The sequence below is a fragment of the Polypterus senegalus genome, chromosome 17 (genome assembly GCF_016835505.1).
Source record: "Polypterus senegalus isolate Bchr_013 chromosome 17, ASM1683550v1, whole genome shotgun sequence".
In the NCBI taxonomy this organism is placed as follows: domain Eukaryota; kingdom Metazoa; phylum Chordata; class Cladistia; order Polypteriformes; family Polypteridae; genus Polypterus; species Polypterus senegalus.
The window spans coordinates 1,442,084-1,461,783 of NC_053170.1; the positions used below are offsets into that span (position 1 = coordinate 1,442,084).

At 51.7% G+C, this 19,700-nt stretch overlaps 1 protein-coding gene across 2 annotated transcripts in view; it reads left to right on the forward strand.

Moving 5' to 3' along the window:
* Positions 1–290: 290 nt before the first annotated feature.
* Positions 291–19,700, forward strand: part of fmnl1a (formin-like 1a) — a 77,687-nt gene continuing 58,277 nt past the window's right edge. The window contains exon 1 of one of the 2 annotated variants that reach the window (XM_039739446.1): positions 291–1,165. In XM_039739446.1, coding sequence (XP_039595380.1) covers positions 1,004–1,165 — 162 coding nt within the window. In that variant the 5' untranslated portion in view covers positions 291–1,003. The remainder of the gene's footprint in view (positions 1,166–19,700) is intronic. The other variant, XM_039739445.1, reaches the window with a different exon arrangement.

The window sequence follows — 19,700 nt, forward strand, 5'->3', positions numbered from 1 at the left end:
AAGGCCAGTCCGCTAACTGTGAAGTGGCAGGATGGCAGGGTCTCTCCTGGTGTTGATCCGATGGGGTACGGCTGCCATACCCCCAGACTGAGCAGGACGGTCTTGGCTTTCATTGGTATTTCAGCCAGAGCGAGCGAGTGGAAGACCCCAAGCAGACAAATGCTGCATTCCACCCAGGGCCCTGGCACTCATCCGCGTGGCACTAGGACCCAGCAGGCCTCACTCGCTCACCTAGCTCCAGTGTCAGCCCGGGCTCCCTGTGCTGCAGAGAAGTTCCCATTTCCAGAAGGTGGCCGTGCCTGCACATCACTGCCTCTTTCTCCGTGTCCGTGGGGCCCACCGCCGCCTCCCCTTCTCCTTCCAGAGCATGGATGCCGGCTCAGCGGGTCAGCCTGCCATCTGGGAAGCCGCTTCATCCTGGCGACTGGATGCCAGCATTGGCTCTCTAGCAGCGTGGAAGGGCAGAGCAGGGGCAGCGGCGGACTTCTGCAGCCTGCATCAAGTGTGCGAGCCTCTTGCGTAGAGGAAGTGATGCTTCTTGTGGTTTTTGTTGAATATTTAGGGACCTTTTTTTTATCATTTTGACTTTTCAGTGAGTGCAGTCGTGAAGAGATCACTTCCTCCTCTAGGCTTGCAACATCTGAATTTGCTGCCACAAGTAGGCACTGGGTCTTCAAATGTAAAGCTCTGCCCTGGGCACACAGTCACGCCAAGCAAAAGAGTCTGAGACGACCCGGCCCGTCAAGATGGACGGACAGAAGGGGACACAAGAGTGGACTCTAACTCTCGGTGGGCACAGCAGCGGCTGCAGAGAAGCTTGCCGTTAAACGCCTGGCACAAGTTTCGCACTCGGATGGAACTTTTGACGTTTTCTTAAGCCTCGCTTCGCTTTACTTTTGAACGTTTTGAGAGACTGGGGCTGCCTTGGACTTCTTCTCCTCTTTTTTGTTTGTTGGCCACGAGACCGTAAAATCTGGATTTCAGTATCTTAAAAAGACCGGCAATGGGTAACGCGGCAGGGAGCATGGAGGTCCCCCCCCATGGCAGGGAGGCAAAAGGCACACCTTCGGCAGCCTCGGCGTCACCCGTACAGAAGCAGCAGGCCACGCCAAAGCTGCCCATGCCTGCTGAGGGCGAGCTGGAGGAGCGCTTTAACACGGTGCTGGTAAGTTTACATTCGATGAGGGCCATCATGGGGAAGGAAGTTAGGAGGGGAGGGGGGGGCTAGGAGAACTGAATGGGGAAAAGTGCATTGAGAGCAAGTGTGCCACTGGCATGCCCGCCCTACAACAAGAAACACACTCACTGGGCCCACCTCAGGACTTGGTTGGCAGCACATGGTGAGCTGGCGTTGAACTCACAGAGACGGAGAGCTTTTTAGGTTCATGTGGAGGCAGCTCTGGCAGTGAAGGGGTTAAGTTGTTTAGGGCTCCAGTAACAAGGGACAAGTGACCTTGAGTGACTAATTGCGTTGTTCTAGAGAAAGGCGCTATATAAAACGAGGCTTGAATCCCGGCGTGTACTACTCACTGATTGGTCCACATAAAGCCTTTGGAGGTCTTAAGGAAAGTCCGCTCGACCGACTCATCTAAGGTGGCACTCACGCGGAAGGTGCCAAAGAAGGACATTCTACAAATAACGACTTTGCGACCCGAAATAAAAACCCGACTGTCACAGCGCTCGGCGTCTGCATTTACTGAATGGCGCAATACAACAACCGACTAACTGCACATGTAAAGCTCAGAGAGGTGGGACTCCTTTAGAAAGGCGCTATATAAAATAAAGCTCGGCTGAATAAGCGCCTGCGAACTCAGCCTGCATTCAGTGAAAGGCGCTATATGAAAAACTAACGAACTGAATCGAATAACCGCACATATACAGGGGTGGAGCTCCTCGAGAAAGGCGCCATATAAAGAACACGTCGGTGGTCTTATTGCGCACGTGCGGCTTTTCAAGAGTCATTTATAGCGCCCTTCATACCAGCGCCAGCCGGCTCAGTCCTTAAAGGGACCTTACACCACATTTACTCCATCAAGCGCCTTGCTTGCCGATTTCACGCCCTTGACAGCAGCTGTCGTCCCTTTTGACAGCGCAGCAGGTGTGGAGAAACGCCCTGTGGCCGAGGGACCCTGCCGAGGGACGCGTCCCGAGAACGACTGTCGTCGGCTCCCTTCGCTCTTTTCTAGGGTGTAACGGAAGCCGCGCGAAAACTTCAGTGCTAAAAGTACCGCTCGGGCACCGCCTTCTCCCAGTCCCGGTAATTTACTGCGACGGACCCTCCAAAAGCGCCAAGCGCGGTGCCGTCTTCAAAGTGTTAAGTGTGCGCGCCTAAAAAAACAACTGAAGCTGCACAAAGTGCCCACAGCAAAGCCGCCGCCCTGCCGACGACGAGGAAGCAAAGGGGACAGACGGGTGCCGCTGAGGCAAGTGTCCCGATGTTGCAGGGTTAGGCCCCAGCGCTCCGCGACCCTCAACGAGATGAAGCGGGTTTGAGACTATTATGGGCTGGCGCTCTGTCCAGGTGTTGTTCCTGCCTTGCGCCCTATGCATGCTGGGATAAGCTCCACATGCCTCTTGACCCTGATGTACAGTAGATGAAGCAGGTTTGAAAATATTATGGGCTGGCAGCCTGTCCAAGGATTGTTCCTGCCTTGCGCCCTATGCATCCTCGGATCTGCCCTGGTTAACCGGGTTAAGAAAAAAATTGGAAAAACGAATGGGTGTCACCGACCGTCCTAACCCGCTCTTCACTAAAATATACGTTAGACCGCGCGCTCGAAACTCCAAGGAGGACCCCCGCCCTTCGAGATCAAAAACAACCCGCTTGATTATGAAATTGAGCAGAATTTGCACCGACTGGCAAGGCGGTCCATGAAGTCGACAAAAACAGGTATTTGTTTATCCCCACTTCAAGCGCAGTGTAACACAAGTAAAAAAAAAAATATGGCGAAGTACGGATCTTTAATTGATATAGCGCCTTTCAGATTGTTTCGTCACACCGAAGGCTGGTGGCAAAGAGCTGCTAGCGGCTTATTTACGGGCTTATCAGAGCACTGCGTGGAGTCGCCGGCCACCTCTGCCATGTCGCACGGAGGACGCTGCGGAGTTGGGCCGCGATGCCCATCTCTGCCAAGCTTCGTGCCAGGGACTTCACGGCTGTTTATCCGTGCGGCGCCCACTGGCAGAACAACTGTTTTGCTGTTCCCTAAGAACAGCAGACGAGGAGATTCTTCTTCACTCGCGCAAATGCCCAAGAAGCGAACAGGTGTGCCGGTGGAGGGGTAAAGACCACAAGAGTCCACGCGTGCATGTCAGTCAGTGCAGGAGCCGAAGAGGAGGGGGGCTTCGGCAGGATAATAGGACGGGTGGGACAGGGAGGGTCTGTACTTCTCAGGTCCGTGCCTGCTGGGCGTTTCATAAGTGCGCCCCTCGAAACTACACAGACGGACCCCGACGGCGTACTTCACAGCGGACCGCCAAAGCCCAGATTACCTGTCGCTCTCAGTTTTCCTTCTAAACCCCAAAAGCAACCGCGACGCAGACCCCCACTTCCCGCTTTTTAAATTTCCAGCGCCTCCCTAAATAAGCAAATCAGGCAGGTGTGCGTCTGGCGGCTACTCCAATATCTACACCTCCATCCCGCAGCGTGTACCCCTGCACACAGAATCCCACTGTTACGTAACAGTCACCCCAAAATACACTGGCCCCTAAAGACCAGCACGGACCCCAGAGTGCGCCAAGTACGACCTCTACCCAGGATCCCACTGGTGACATATTTGCATACACGCTCTAAGCTGAATCTTTATTGGTTGTTCTGAGTAAGCAGGGCATGAAAGTGACGTGCAGCACTGGCGCCGCCTTCAGCAGATCTAATGAGCGCCTCTTCAAAGCGCCCATCGCTGCCTGAGCTCCTTTGGAAACGCAATCTCGTGCCCGGCGTCCACACCAGTCGTGACTCACCTCCGACTCGATAATGAGAAGCTCAGGTTTAATTCTGAGCCTAACGAGCTGCTCCGAAGAGAAAAGAGACCCACTGGCCATTATCACATCCAGCGGGGGAGAGGAGCCCGCCTGTCAGGACCCCACGGGGATAGCATGCGGACAAGGAGGAGGAAACGGGATTGTTAGGTGAAATAAAGGCATAGCTGCCAGGGCCCTGGAAAATACAAGTCACTGTTTTATATAGCGACTTTCACAGGAAGTACCATCATAAGAAATATGAATAACCACACAGCATCTCAAATAGATTCACTAAAAAAAGAAACAACGGCTGCAGGTGCTTTTGATCACATTTACTAAGAAAAGGCCCACCCTGACCGCGGCTACGTGCGCACCACATAACGTCTGTCTGCACAAACACATAAATGAAGGCTGCCAATCTGTCATCTGTCTGCACAGCCCTGAATAACGAGGTGGCCTTTAGTTGGTCTGTCTGCACCTCCCCGTAAAGTGTCTGTCCTTTCATCACTATAAACGAGCTGTCCGGTCTGTCTGTCTGCACCGCCCCATCAGGTGGGCCCTGTAACAGATGACCTCCACATCACGGCACTGAGTGCCACCGGTCTGTCTGTCTGACCGTCCATCCGTCTGAACATCATGGTAGTGGAGCTGCCCTGTCCATTCAACACTGTAAGGAGATGCCCAGGTTGTCTGTCCACTAATTACTGTAATGGCGCTTACCTGTCTCTGTGTCTGTCCATACATCTCTGTAAACAGCTGGCCTATCAGCAATGGAACTGCCCAGTTTGTCTGTCTGTCCATTTATCACTGTAAGGCGATGCCCAGTCTGTACCTCCCTATCAGGTGTGCTCTGTGATGGATGACACCCCACCTGTATCTCTGCACATCATGGCATTGAGTGTCACCAGTCTGTCCCTCTGTACATCCTGGTAGTGGATCTACACAGTCAGTCTGTCTATCTGTCCACTCATCACAGTAATGAAGCTGCTCAGTCTGTCTGTCTGTCCGTCTACCTCATCAGAGCTCTCATTCTGTCTCTCCATCTGCATATCCATGTAGTAGAAGGTCTGTCTGTTGTTCTGTCTCCATATCCCTGTAGTGAGGACGGCCAGTCTACCTGCACATGAGCATCACAAGGTTTGTCTGTCTGTCTGTCTGTCTGTCTGTCTTCACATCAGTGCAGTTGAAGCTGCTCGCTCATCTCTATGCACTTAACTGGAATTAGACCCGCCAGGTCTGTCCATGCATCGTGTTACAGAGGTGCCAGTCTGTCTGTCTCTACCATGCAATCTGTCTGCCATTTTGCACTTCATTGTATTGAGTGTGGCCAGTCTGTCTGCCCATACATAACAGAAACAACAGAAACAGAGCAGTGAAGTCTGTCTGCTCGCCCACCACTGTAATGCGAGCTGCCAGTCCCTCTGTCTGTATGTCTTCATCACCTGAGCTGCCAGTCTGTCCGTCTGTATGTCTTCATCACCTGAGCTGCCAGTCTGTCCGTCTGTATGTCTTCATCACCTGAGCTGCCAGTCTGTCCGTCTGTATGTCTTCATCACCTGAGCTGCCAGTCTGTCCGTCTGTATGTCTTCATCACCTGAGCTGCCAGTCTGTCCGTCTGTCTGTCTTCACCACCTGAGCTGCCAGTCTGTCCGTCTGTATGTCTTCATCACCTGAGCTGCCAGTCTGTCCGTCTGTCTGCTACCCCACCACTGTAATGCGAGCTGCCCGTCTCTCTGTCTGTATGTCTGGTTCTCCTTGCAGTTACCACTGAATAACATGGGCAGCCTTTTCGTTAAAACGGCCGCCATGACCTCTGGTTTACCATCATTGCCTTTTGGGGGCTTCGGCTCCACATTTCCTACAGGTTGGTCCAGAGTCATTGGGATGCCATTCCCAAGTGGCACTCAACAGGCACCCTCCACCACCCAAACGCTGTCGGCCCTTTTTTGTTGGCGATCGAAGCTGTAATCTAATAGTGTTATTCATGGCGTCACACAGCCTGTCACTGTGACACCGGCGGACTTGTCACATCTCTGACACCGCATGAAAACAGTAAAGTAATATGCAGAGGAATGGCAAGCAAACTGGAATATTTAATGACAGCAGCACCTGCACGCCGAGCGGCCCTGCATTGTGAAACTGAAAACAGGCCACTACGGTAAACCAAATCCCTAACGATAAAACGACACGCGGCTCCCAGTGCTCAGATCCTGCCTGCCTCCCTCCGGTGCCCGGCCCCAGTTTCACTTCTTCTTTATGCATGGCTGACAGCAGGTGGCAAGCGCCATGTCCCTTGTAAAGAAGAGCCTACAAAACCCCAAGCCCTTAATAAAATACAAAGGAAAATCGAAGGAGATGCCAGTCGGTTTTCACCTAAGAGCGCCACACTATGTGGGCAGAACTCGTTCCTCCGGCATACACATTTTGTGCCCTCTCTCTGTCCCCTCAAGAGGTCACCCTGAGGCACACTGCAGCTGCTTTCCTTTTAAACGCTGACAAAGCCACAGAGGCTGTGTGGAGGAAGCCGCAGTCCGGTGGTGGCACCAGTGACAGGGTCTGAGCCACTTCAGTTCAAAGTGCCATATGAGGATGGGTGCATGCTGGTGATATGCTAGATGGACAAGGGTGCAAATGTCACTTCAGTCACTGAGGTCCTGAATAACGATGGGGTGTCAGAGATTTGACATCAGCACGGGAAGCAGAAAGACAAATTCATTTAAAAACCTAAACCTAAACCCCATTTTAATGTAATAACCTGACACTTGAGGACAACCCATAATAAACACCCCCAAACCCCCCCTTCGGTCACTGGTCCATTTCAAGGAGGAGTTTGTCCTTCACAGTGTGGGCGGAGTCACATGCCGGAATCACAAATGGTGGAGGCGGAGCCAACCTTTAGCACTGAAAGTTCCGAGCGGCGCTCATCTGGAAATTCACCTGATGACTGTGCCAATGTGACACACTGGCATTCCTGAGACCGTTTGGGCCCAAGGTTTCAATTCTTTTTATTTTTGTACGGGTACGGTGCCCGACAGCCAGCAGATGGGTGAGATATGAGTTCAATGGCGATTGGTTGTTTCCACAGACCACCCGTAGTGTGATTAGCTAATTGTCAACACATTGTGTCACTCGTGAGAGGCTTTCTTTTACTTCCTCATTGCCCCCCAATGCTGGGAAATATCCAGCAGGAAACTGTGAGCGTCTTCTGGAGCAACAGCTACGTTTGCGCCATCGCTAATTTCTGTTCATGAAGTAATCGAATTTCACCAGCGTGAAACGAGAACAAAGGAAGAGGAGTGAAGGAAGTGGAGCCGTACAGCAGGGCAGAAGGTGCCACATGGCGGTCTCCTCACTTCACCCGAGTGTAGTGCAGATGTGCGCTGTGACTTGCTGGTCTACCCCCCGGGTCCAAGATCCCCCCACAAACAACGACACAGCACAGAGGCTCATCTCTCTGCCCCACCCATTCCCCCCGTCTTCACCTCCGAGCCTCCTGTCAGCTGTCACTTGCGGTAAAGGGTGTGGACCTTCAACAGGAAGCGCGGGCTGCTCATCCTGTCACCTTCTCACCAGTGTCACCCTAACTGACAGGTTTGTGTTGTGCCAGTCACAGCGAGGGGACAAGTCCAGGACTTGTGTTCAGTCTCCACGTCTGGCAGTGCGGGCACCAGTGAACCCAAGCTGTGGAAGGAGTGTTTCGACATTGTGTCATTGTCCCAGTTTTCAGAGGGATCTGACACAGCAGGTGCCCTGCGGGGACAGCAGTACAGATCTCAGCAGCCTGCAGCCACAGGGGAACGCGGCGGGGCTCGGATCAATAGGCACATAATTAAAACTCAGCGCTGCTGTCCACTGCGTCGGCGCGTCACTGGGGTCGAGTCACACAGCGCCACGGCAACCAGGGGTCCAAAATGCTTACGAGCGGGACCTCCATGCTGTGGACGGGGGACACCTCCTTATTGGAGACTCTGCAAGACACTCGCCACTAGGCCTTTGTTCATCCCTTTTAATGTGTGATCAGGCACAAAAGGGGACAACATCTCAGGAGGGGACAAAAGGCCAGTAGAAGGTGAAAGCTGTCTAAACACCAGCTGACTGCACGGTGAAGGCAGGCTCCCTTATTTTGTAGGCCCTTAGCCCTGCAGGTGGCGCTCTAGCTGCACACAAACCTGAATAACGTGACGCTTAAGGACAGACACATTGTCATCGGTAATCCGTGTGGCTGCATGTCACATCGGTCAGTCAGTCCGGTTGGTGACGATCCGTCTCAGTCTAGCTGCAGCTCCTTCACCACACCCAGCTGATTTAAAACATTAAAATACAAGCGAATGGGATTAAAGTGGGGCGGGGTCACAAACTCAGGGGTGGAGTCACAGAGAGGGAAAGGAGGAGTCCTTTCATCTTTAAAACAAATTGTTCCCCCCAGTATGGCCATGCAGGGTCACTCACCTTCACACAAACACTTGAATTTGTTCAAGCTGACCACTCCTGACCAGCAGAACAGGACCACAGTGCCATTCATCCGTCTACCTGTTTATCTTTTGGGCTCCCTTTTCAATTGCAAGTTCTGATAGTTTTATGTAAAAAAGGCAGAAACGAGTCCAGGGTGGGACACAAGTCGACAGCACCACCCTCAATAGGTCAAGCAGGACCGATTCACAATGGCTGACAAATCCGTTCTGTTTCTCTTTGTATAGCGCCCTTCACTGAGCGCAGGCTCACATTCATTATTTAAAGCAGACACGTTAGAAACGCACAGTAAAACCAAACATGCATGCATGGCCTTGGTGGGTAAAGCTGGTGTAAAAACCCACAATGGCACAGGGAGATCCTGCAAAGTCCACCCAGACCGTGGCTGTACAAAGAGCTGGACCCACTGTAGCTCCCCAGACCAGTCAGGATTTACCAGTCACTTCATGACGTCCGTATTCAACAAGCCACCATCCACAACTATAGGGTCTGCAATCAAAACTGCCACACCAAGACCTCCACAACACGAGCGTCTAAATACATTTTATCTGCTTTGCGATGCCCACACAGCACAGCGTGCGCCCCTTCAGTAGAGCCTGGCTGTAAACAAAACACTGTGCCCCCCGGCCCTGTCACCCACTTAAGTTGGTGCTGCTATGGCGTCACTAACAACTTCAGGAGACGTCAGGTGTGGCCAAGCAGCTCACAGGTCTTTACTGTGATGGTGTCAGCGGTGGGATGTCAGGGGTCACTTCATTGTTTTCTGTGATTATCCGGTGGTTGAAAGTCGTCTTGGCGTTTTTTTTCCGGGATTCTGTAGTTTTTTTTTTCTTTTGGGAGCCCTCATTTGAAAGTCTTTTCAGCCGCCATGACGTGGGTTGTGTCTACTAGGGTGGCGTAACCTCCAAGGTTGTGACATCATTGGCGAAGTGTTAAAATGATGTCTCGATGGCTGAGGTTTGGATAACATACAACGATTTTCTATTCTGTTCACTTCTGATCTGCGGATCTTGCAGTTATGTCGTTCCTTGACTTGGACTTTCGGCTTGTGACCTCCGTTTTGACTCCTGGTTATGACCTTCGCTGTGGCTTTTCAACGGCATTCTTTCTCCTGCTCCTCTTCCTCCCTCCAATTTTGACGGTTTGGTTGAGTCATCACATGTGGTCTGTGGAGGCTGATTAGGCTAAGAGATGCCAGGGTGAAGACAAACAGGAGACGTCAGGTGGGCTTAGCAGGACTCAAGGGTCCTAGTGGCTTATGAACGTCTGCACTGTAGTGGTGTCAGCGGTGGGATGGCAGGAACACCGATGGGCAGTGCAGGCTGATTAGACTAAGAGAAGATGGCTAAAGCACCAGGGTCAAGAATACCAACAGTCAGCACCCAAGGTTACCTGTGACTTGCTTACGCTGGCGCTACAATGGGACGTCAGTGATGCCCATGGCCTTGTGAGGCTGATTAGCCTAAAAGAAGGTGAACAAACTGCCAGGGTGAAGAAAAACAACAGACACCAGGTGTGGTCTGGCAGTGCCGCAGGGTCTGACTGGCTCAAGTGTGTACTGCCATGGTGTCAGCAGTGGGATGGCAGGAACAATGATGGGCAGTGCAGGCTGATTAGACTAAGAGAAGATGGCTAAAGCACCAGGGTCAAGAATACCAACAGTCACCACCCAAGGTTACCCGTGACTTATGCTGGCACTACAATGGTGTTAAGAGTGGGATGTCAGTGATAATCAGCCTAAAAGAGGGTGAACAAAGTGCCAGGGTGAAGAACAGGAGACACCAGGTGTGGTCTGGCAGTGCCACAGGGTCTGACCGGCTCAAGTGTGATGGGATGTCAGTGATCAGGGTGCCCGCTGGAAGCAGATTAACTTGAATGGAATACTTGGGTGAAGAATAAGAGGAGAGTTCGAGTGGGGCCTGGCAGTGCCTAAGGTCACCAACACACGTCATTATTACACGCCTGCCTTTATTCTTAATTTCTGTTTAATGAGTTTCATTGTTAGTCTCCAGTAGTTGGAATGACACTAGTCCCCCAAGTCCCGCACCACCATTTGAGTAACCACACAGTCCAGTTTAGTCGTTGGCACCCCCCTCGTCCTCCCACCACACATACTCAGTGTCACCCACATCACACCGTGGGTCACACCAATCGTGAGTGGCGCCAACACCGTCTCAATGTGCATCTCGCTTGTTGACAGGAAACCGACTGACAGCCACCGTCACCTGCTAGGCCTCGACTAACTGGGCGGCGCCAAACTTGCCCCATCTTCCTTCCTCCCAGTGCCAACCATAGCCTCGGGGGTGTGATGACAGTTGGCGCGAGACTCCCCCGACCGAGCCGCTGGCCTCTGTTTATGTTTGTGCCCAGAATAATCACTATAGATACGGGTGGGCTCATCTCGAGACTCGTCTGAAAGTAAAAGAAATTTAAATTCCTCGTCACCTTAAGTCATCACAGCGGAAATCAAAACCACAGCCGAGGGAGGAAGTCCTTGAAGGTAAACTTTAAGCGCTTGAAAGAACAAAAAACAAAGAGAGCTTCCACTCCAACCAGGCAGCCATTTTCAGCACCCGTTTGTCTCAAAGTGCTGGCAGCAACGGGAAGGTGGCAGAAGCTCAGCGCCCCAACTAGAGGCACACCCACACTCACCCGTCCAGCCACACCCTAGCAGAAGCTTCGCAGTCAACCGCCAGCGGGCACTGGGGCCTTGCGGCAAAGCTAGAATGGAGGCCACGAATCCCACCACTGCCTCCATACGTGACCCACAAAATGAGTCACTTCAACTGAGCACATTCAGATCTGGCAGAGAAGCTGAGAAGTGCTGGCAGAGACCATCATGAAAGGCGCTATACATTTTCTCCATGGTGCCTAAAGCCATATGGCACCAAACAATTCACGTCACAAGTGTGTTCTTATATAAGACCCTTCACACTGAACACATTTAAGTTCAACTGACTGCAGGAATGGACACAGAAATATCTGGAGATCTTGCCAGGACAGTGCCAAGGTGCCAACATGTTGGTGCAGCACTGCTAGAACAGATGGATACTCCAATCGGATTTCAATCTGTGATAATTGCAAAAGGTGCTATATGAAGTAAAGCATCTTCTGACTCTCGGGCAGCTTCAAGTATTGTGTCCCTAAAGGTGACGCCGGTATAATAACGGCTGATCACTCGGCTCACGCCATTGTATTTAACAGCAACCTACCACAGTCATGACCGGCATCACCACGCGTACACCATGAATGGTCAGCCTTGTTTATTTTCTGGTCATCCTGGTTTGCGGGCAGAGTGTTGCCCGTTCAGATCCCGTAAACGCCTCAAGTGACTCCACTCCGTTGGACATTTGAGCAAGGCAGACCCTTAACCTGCGATTGCTCCATCCTGGGCCTGACGTGCATCCCACCCTGCAAGTAGACTCTCCAACCTGAAGGGGAAAAACCTGGGGGTTGGTGGCAGGACTGGCACTCCAGCCACCATAATAACCTCCCACTGTTCTGTTCCATCTGAAGAAGCATGGTACTGCGGTGTCACCCGTCACATGGCTGCCCTCGGGTCCTAATCTGGGATGTCGAGGGGGTTTGTCATGTGGTGGGTCTCTCTCTCTGTCTCTTCTAAGTTTGTGGATAAGCCTCAACACTTATGTTTAATAAAAAATAAAGTGAAGAGAATATGAGTAAGCAGACCTAATCGTAATTTCACCCTATTTTATCAACTACCCGTCTTGGTGGGTAAAGAAGAAGCAGACAATGAGGGTGCCAGTCACTGTAAGAGGTCATGGGCACCAACCAGTCCTTCAGAGTCTTCAACTTCATACAGAAGACGGGTCAGTCATAGGGGGGCTTGAACCTGTGCCCACTGACACCACACGTGATGTCCCTGTAGCAGATGACGCCTACGGTACCCGGATCACATTTCGTCTAGAGTGTCTGAAACAAGGTGGGCACCATGGCGCTGTGAATTTGAGAAGCCAGTCTTTAACATTCAATCATCTAGCGCCTTTCTTCGTGAGGGCGAACTCACAGTGCGTCTCAAAGTATAACACAAAAAGAGCATTGCGAATAGAATGGGAGCATGGCATGAAAGGCAGCTTACCCGGTCCAGCATCACGGGCCGCCACAGCCCATCCTGCCTCCATTTGTGATTTGCCCCCCGATGCCTCATCACAGCTTTAATGTCTTGTCCTTTTTGGCTCTCATGTGTCCTTTGGGTCTTGTAAATAATCACAGCGCATTCCATGAAATTAGGATTTTGTTTTACTGGTTGGCACAGCGGGTAATGCTGCCACTTCACTTACCAAGCGCCCTGCGTTTCAAATCCCGCTCCCAGTCAATATCTGTGCGGTGTTTGCATGTTCTCCCCGTGTTCTTGTAGTTTTTCCTCCCACACCCCAAAGATGTGTAGGAGATGTTAACTGACGTCTCTCCCTCCAAGCATGAGTGCCCTCCTTGACAGACTGGCACACTCCCTGGGGCTTACATGGATCTCACTTCTGATCGTTCACTCAGAACGCAAGGCACTAAATCTGAACTGTTTTATTGTCACTTAATATAAAATCACAATGAAGGGGGAGGTCATCATAATATCGCTTAAGAAATCCAAAGCCTCGCCAGCCCCCCTGAAGCCTTTGCCACCGAGTTTTTTTAACTACCTCAGTGACTTCAGCTCCGGTGATGGGCGAGTCCCCCAACTCTGCTTCCTTAAAGGAAGGTGGGATTCAGGAGGTCCTCAAAGTACTCCTTCAGTAACCCCAGGTGATGTCAGCGCCACTCCGTCCCAGCTAAGCACTGCATCTCCCCCCTGCCTCGCCGAATGAATGCCAGTTTCCATCATCTCACTGAACTCCTTACACATCTGCCATCGCCGTGCTCCGCTTGGCCAGTCGGTTTCTGTCACCCCTGGGGTCCCACAAGCTAACCAAGCCTGAGAGGAATCCTACTTCAGTGTGACGCCCACCACCAGGTTCAGGGATTACAGTCGTGCCAACGAGTTCTTAATGCCACTGCATGTTGTTGGGCTGTCTTGGTGGCTGACAGGCCTCTTCCAAACACGCATGGAGGTTGGGGACAGCGCCTCTGGACTGGCAAACTAGAGTGCCATCTTTAAGAAAGGGCAACAAATTGTGTGTTCAAATTATTGTTACACACTCCTCAGCCTCACTGGAAGGCCGATGGCAGAGTTCTGAAGTGGAGTATCCGGCTGGTGGTCGAGTGTTCAGGTCATGGGACACGGGACCACCTCTTTACTGCCATTAGGATTCTCGGGGTGTCTTCAGAGTGTGCCCACCCAGTCTACGCGTGTTTCATGGATTTGGAAAAGGCATACAACCAACCGTGTACCCCCCCATGTCTCTTGTGGGGTTTGGGGGCTTCAGTAGTATAGGGTACCACACATGGGGGGGGTGTTGCTGCTTCGGAAATATAGGGTACCACACCCGGTTATGTGCTGCTTCTTAAGTATGGGGTACCACACCGGTTTTAGCTGGTTTGGGAGTATAGGGTACCACCCCTGGGGTTGGTTAGGTTTGTTTTAGGAGTGTGGGGTACCACCCCTGGGGGGTTGCTGCTTCGGGACTGTGGGGTACCAGACCTGCTGTCCAATAATTGCCAGCAGTATGTCAGACTCGATCCCGGTGGGTGTGCGACTCCAGCAGGGCTGCCCTTTGTCGCCGATTTCGTGTGTCATTTCTAAGCTCAGCCCAGAGGTGGAGGGGGTCCACTTCAGTGACCTCAGGACCCCTTTTGTGCGGAGGAGGTGGTCCTGCTGGCTTCATCAGGCTCTGACCTTAGACAAGCACCGGGCTGAAGTCCGAGGTCACAGTTTTCAGCCGGTGTGCCCCCTCTGAGTTGGGGGATGAGGTGCTGCCGCAAGCCGAGGGGTTTAAGAATCTCAGGGTCTTATTCAAAAGTAAGGGAACAAGGGAGTGGGGGGGATCGACATATGGATCAGAGCAGCGTCCACAGTCAGGGGGGTGTTGTAAAGGTCAGTAGCTCTTAATTTGGGGTCAATTTGTGCTTCTGGCCCGACTGAAAGACCTCAGTGACGGGTACGAGCAGCAGAAACGAGTGTTTGGGCTCAGCCTCAGAGACCGGGTGAGGAGCTCAAAGGAGAGGCGCTGCTCCCCAACATCGAAAGAGGGCTTCAGGCATGCGATTAGAACCAGGAACAGACCTCCGGGTGGTCCACAGGACACACTGGAGACAGCAGACCTCTTGGCTGACCTGGTGAACACCTCTGTATCCCCCCTGGAGGAATCAAAGGGGAAAATGGATATCTGGGCGTCTTTAATTAGAGCGCTGCCCCCAAAACTCGGACCGGGACAAGTGACACAAAGTGGATGGACGGAAGGAAGGAAATCCAATAGAGCAGCGTTACTCAACCTTTAAGTATCTGCGACCCGGGTTCTCATAACAGTTTTAATCGCCCCCCCCCCCTAACATTTTTTTGAAATGTAGATGCGTATTTTATTATACCTACTTAACTTTTATCGACATTTATCTAACTCTGTATTTATTGTTCCAGTATCAGAATGTAGTTTACGTTCATTGGTTTTGGTTTCTACAGATGTTGGTTTCATATTTTTGATTCTTGTTTTCTTTTGTTCACATCTTCGCGCCCCCCTTTTTGTTACTTCGTGCCCCCCTAGGGGGGCCCGCCCCACAGGTTGAGAACCACTGCAATATAAGGGCTATTTCATATGAACGGTGTGTGTGTGTGTGTAGGGTTTTGGTTGTCCTCATTAACAAACGTCCTGCACAAAACTAAAAAAGGACAAATCACTAGAGAGAGATGATAAAATCTGGAGGATCGATGAACTGAAATATGAATGTCAATAACGATTACGAGAAATAAACCGATCAGATAGGAGACGGGCACGTCACAGTCCACTGGCATCCCACCCGGGGTTAGTTCTTGCCTTAGAGTAAACGCAGGAGTGAACGGAGGGGCTGAAACTACAGGGGGCAGCGTAGAGTCCTGCATGACGTTAAAACTGACCGGGCCTTACTTTGAACCTACGACCGACTTAACTGACTCTGCAGTTCTGTTTCCATGTCATTCTGATCAGCCTAGTGGCAGTGCCAGTGATTGGCACCTCTGGCTCTTTGGTTTACAGAGGGGTGAAACGTGAGGGGCTGGTATGTTGGTGCAGAGATTGGCACTACTGCTTCACAGCCACAGGAATGTGGGGTTTGAATCCAGCACCTGGTCACTGAGTGCGTGTTCTCCAAGTTTAATTGTGAGGGTCTTCTTCATTATTTCAGATTTTGCCCCTCATATCAAAGACATGGAGGTGAACACTAAATTCAGAACAAGCAACTTTAGCAAATGGAAGGGTGGACTGATGAATCGTGAAGTGTGCCGAGTACACGTTCAAACCAATAACAGCACCAGCGTTACGATGCCCGCTGGCACCTCCGAGACACTCCTCTTCAGATCTCTACAGCACTACATTTAGGAGAGTAGAAGGTCTGACACTCGCTGCATGTGAGCCCCTCCAGCGAAACCACAAGTACATTTAAAAATACGAGGACACCCGGCGCAGTGGGACCCTCTCAGCCAGCCGGCGGCATGTCACTTGGGCTTTCTATCTTTGTAAATGATGGGCAGCAGTGACACTACATTAAATGCCACCGAGTGTGTTTTATACCAAAAAATGACATTAGAACAACATTAAAAGAGCACACAAGTGTGTGTGTGTGTGTATTGTGGAATAAGGGGGCCGTAGCGCTCATCAAAGCCGACACACACAGGCACAGGGACACAAGTCCAAGCACACGCTCTTACTTTCTCCCTTTAAATCACACAGAACACAAATCACCAAACCATCTCGCTCCCTCCCTCCCTCTCTTTCTTTCTTTTTCTCTTTCTTTTCTTCTTTCTAAATACAAAGAGGATTGTTTCATTGATGTTAGGTAGAGGGGGCTGGGCGGGTGGTCTCATGACCTCTGAACCCCTGCAGATTTTATTTTTTCTCTCCAGCAATCTGGAGGTTTTTTTTTTTTTTTTCTGTCCTCCCTGCCCATCGGACTTTACTCTTATTTTATGTTAATTAGTGTTCTCTTATTCTAATTCTTACTTTGTCTTTTATTTCTCTTTTCTTCATCATGTAAAGCACTTTGAGCTCCATTATTTGTATGAAAATGTGCTAAAGAAATAAGTGTTCATTCTTTCTTTCTCTTTCCTTCGTTCTTTCTTTCTTTCTTTCCTTTGTTCTTTCTTTCTTTCTACCCACTTTCCACCTGACTCTGGCTATTTGAACGGAGTGAAGCGGCCTCCTTTACAGTGCAGCTAAGAAGTGCACTCTGATCCTCTTTTGGCAGAACTCGCGGGTGTGGCAGAAGTGCTGCATTCCAGGCGCCCCCTGGAGGTGGCCATGAGCCCCAGCAGGGTTGGGCTTCCAAGCTCCCAGCCCACGGCCCTGATGCAACCCGGGTTTGGGGTCGGGGTTGCTCTCTCATGTTTCAGGGGAGGTATTGTTGTTGATATGTTCTCTTCCTCCGGGTCCCTCCATCACAGGGGCATCCCGGCCGTCCGCCAAAGTATATTGAATATATATATATACACACATACACATAGAAATGTATATATAGATATCTCTCTGTATACAGTATATAAAATCCAATGTCTGTCTGCCTGTCTTTATGTCCATTTTCTATAATTTGCTTGAACATTCTGATTGATTTTGCGACTTCGGTCATCGCGCTCAGTATCGTTGTTCGGTTGCAGTACAGATATATTTGCCATAATCCAAGACAGAGGCTGCGTGCCAAGTGGAGGGGGAGGTGGGACCTCAGGAGTAGGGAGCTGGGCGAGGCCTCGGGAGTGAGGAGGCGTGGCCTCAGGAGTAGGGAGGTGGGACCTCAGCAGTGGGGAGCCGGGCAGGGCCTCAGGAGTGAGGAGGCGTGGCCTCAGGACTGAGGAGGTGGGACCTCAGCAGTGGGGAGCCGGGCAGGGCCGGAGGAGGGAGGAGGCGTGGCCTCAGGACTGAGTAGGAGGAACCTCAGCAGTGGGGAGCCGGGCGGGGCCTCAGGAGTGAGGAGGTGTGGCCTCAGGAGTGGGGAGGTGGGACTTCAGCAGTGGGGGAGCCGGGCGGGGCCTCGGGAGTGAGGAGGCGTGGCCTCAGGAGTGAGGAGGTGGGCGCAGCCCTTAAGAAGTGGGGAGCCAGGCGGGGCCTCAGGAGTGAGGAGGCATGGCCTCAGGAGTGGGGAGGTGGGACCTCAGCAGTGGGGAGCCGTGCGGGGCCTCAGGAGTTAGGAGGCGTGGCTTCATGAGTGAGGAGGTGGGTCCACAGCAGTGGGGAGCCGGGCGAGGCCCTCCTGACTCACACACCAGCCTCAGTTTGAATTGCTCTGCCTGTCGCCACGCCATGTGTTGGAGTGCACCTGGCCTCCACTTAGCTAGCCATACCTGTGTGTTCAGCAGACATTATCATCTAGCGACTTTCAAAGAGTAACGTTTGTTTTCTTCAGAGAGAGAGAGAGAGTGATCAGAGCTCCGTGTGTTTTAAAGATATCATGGCCACGTGCTTTTCTCCTCACTCGGGGGACGCTCGCCCATCAGTGCTGAACACAATCAGAGACAGTGGCAACATTTGACATTGGGGTGTACCCACCTTCCACTTGGCCATCGGTACCCTTGCCAACGTTTACATTTTTGGCGCAGAGATCACAGCTACATTCTCGCCCCTGACAGCAAAACCATGTTGTATATGAAGAGGCACTCAATATAAATTCTTGTCAATACAAATTATTACATTTTTTAAATTTTTTTAATTTATTTTTCAAGTTTGTCCCGTGTCACGACTACACGGGCAGAGCCGTGGCAGACATCTAGCACAGATATATAGACAGAGATAGAGAGAAGCTGTGGCCTGAGGGAGGCGCTCTTCCAGTCCCCAAAGAAACTAAAAATATGAGGCACAGAAAGGCTTTTTGGTTTTTAAAAGACAATAAAAAGGTTCCAGGACTTTGGAGGTAAAAACACATCGATATAAAGAGACTGTCACGTCGCCCCCATGTCCACCTTCTACCTTCCTGTCCCTTTAGAAGGACCTCCAGGTAAGGCATAGCTCTACAAAACCCCTGGGGTGGTCTACCCAGAGCTCTGTCAGGTGGTCTCAGGTATCCCTGCAGGGGTCTCAATAGCATCTCCTGCTGCCAGTGGGCTCAGGGCCGAGGTCTGCGGCCCCCCACTGTCCTTTGACTATTTTGACACCCCCTTGGCTTCTTCCCATATCTCCATGGTGGCTACAATTGGCCTCCTGTCCCAGACGGGCTCTGTCCCCTGTTGATGGTGGTCCTCACCCCCCATATGTATACACACACACACACAATAAGCCCACTCAATCCAGTGAATGACAGCAGTGGGCCAGTGACATCAACCACAAGGCAAGTTACAACCCTGCATTGGGGTCCACTTCAATCTCTCCTGGACCACCTCTACCTCACTGCCTACCTTGCAAAGCTATGCTGCCCCCTGCTGGACAACAAATGGCGCTCCTCAAGAATTTACCCAGGATTCCTTGGCACCATTCAGTGTGAAAGGTTTATTAGTTTCACTAATGAAAGTAAAATGGGGGGGGCAGGGGGCTTCGAAAAGAGAGCTGTGTGAAGGATGGGCGGGCAGGCGGGCAGGCAGGCGGGTGGGACAGCACGTGATTATTGATCGCTTGCGATGGCCGGCGGGAGGCTGCTTGTTAAGCGGCGGCGACTGTGGACTCAGAAGAGCAGCCAGCTGATGGGGTCTGCCTTTGGCCAGTGACCTCGTTAGTTAGATGAGCACAAGGGCGACGGGCACCGGAATGGCAGCATCACTACGAGTCGGGAGGGTGAAAATAAAGTAAAAGGAGTGAAGGAGACGACTGATGAGTGAGTGAGGGGACAACTGGGGCTACCGAGTGGGTGACAGAGGGAGTAATCAGGGAGTGAGCGATCATTAAGTCGATAGTGGACTAGTGAGTCGTGAGTAAGGAGTGCGTGGGGAGTGACGAGTGGATGGAGGGTGAAAGAGTGAGTCACCAGTGAGGGGGGGTCAATAACACCCAACTGCAGAGCCAGGGTGCCACACGCCAGCGCGGGTCTACGCCAGCAGTAAAGGTCAGGGTGTGCAAGACACATGGGTGAGGTTAGGGGTCACTTTTGTTGAGGTGAAGGTCTGGTGTGCTTAGCGTGTCAATCAACTACAAACGTTTACTCCCAAACTGCCAGTCTAGCCACGCAGTGATGTCACTTCCGGCCTGAAACCGCTGGCATAGATCTGCGGTGAC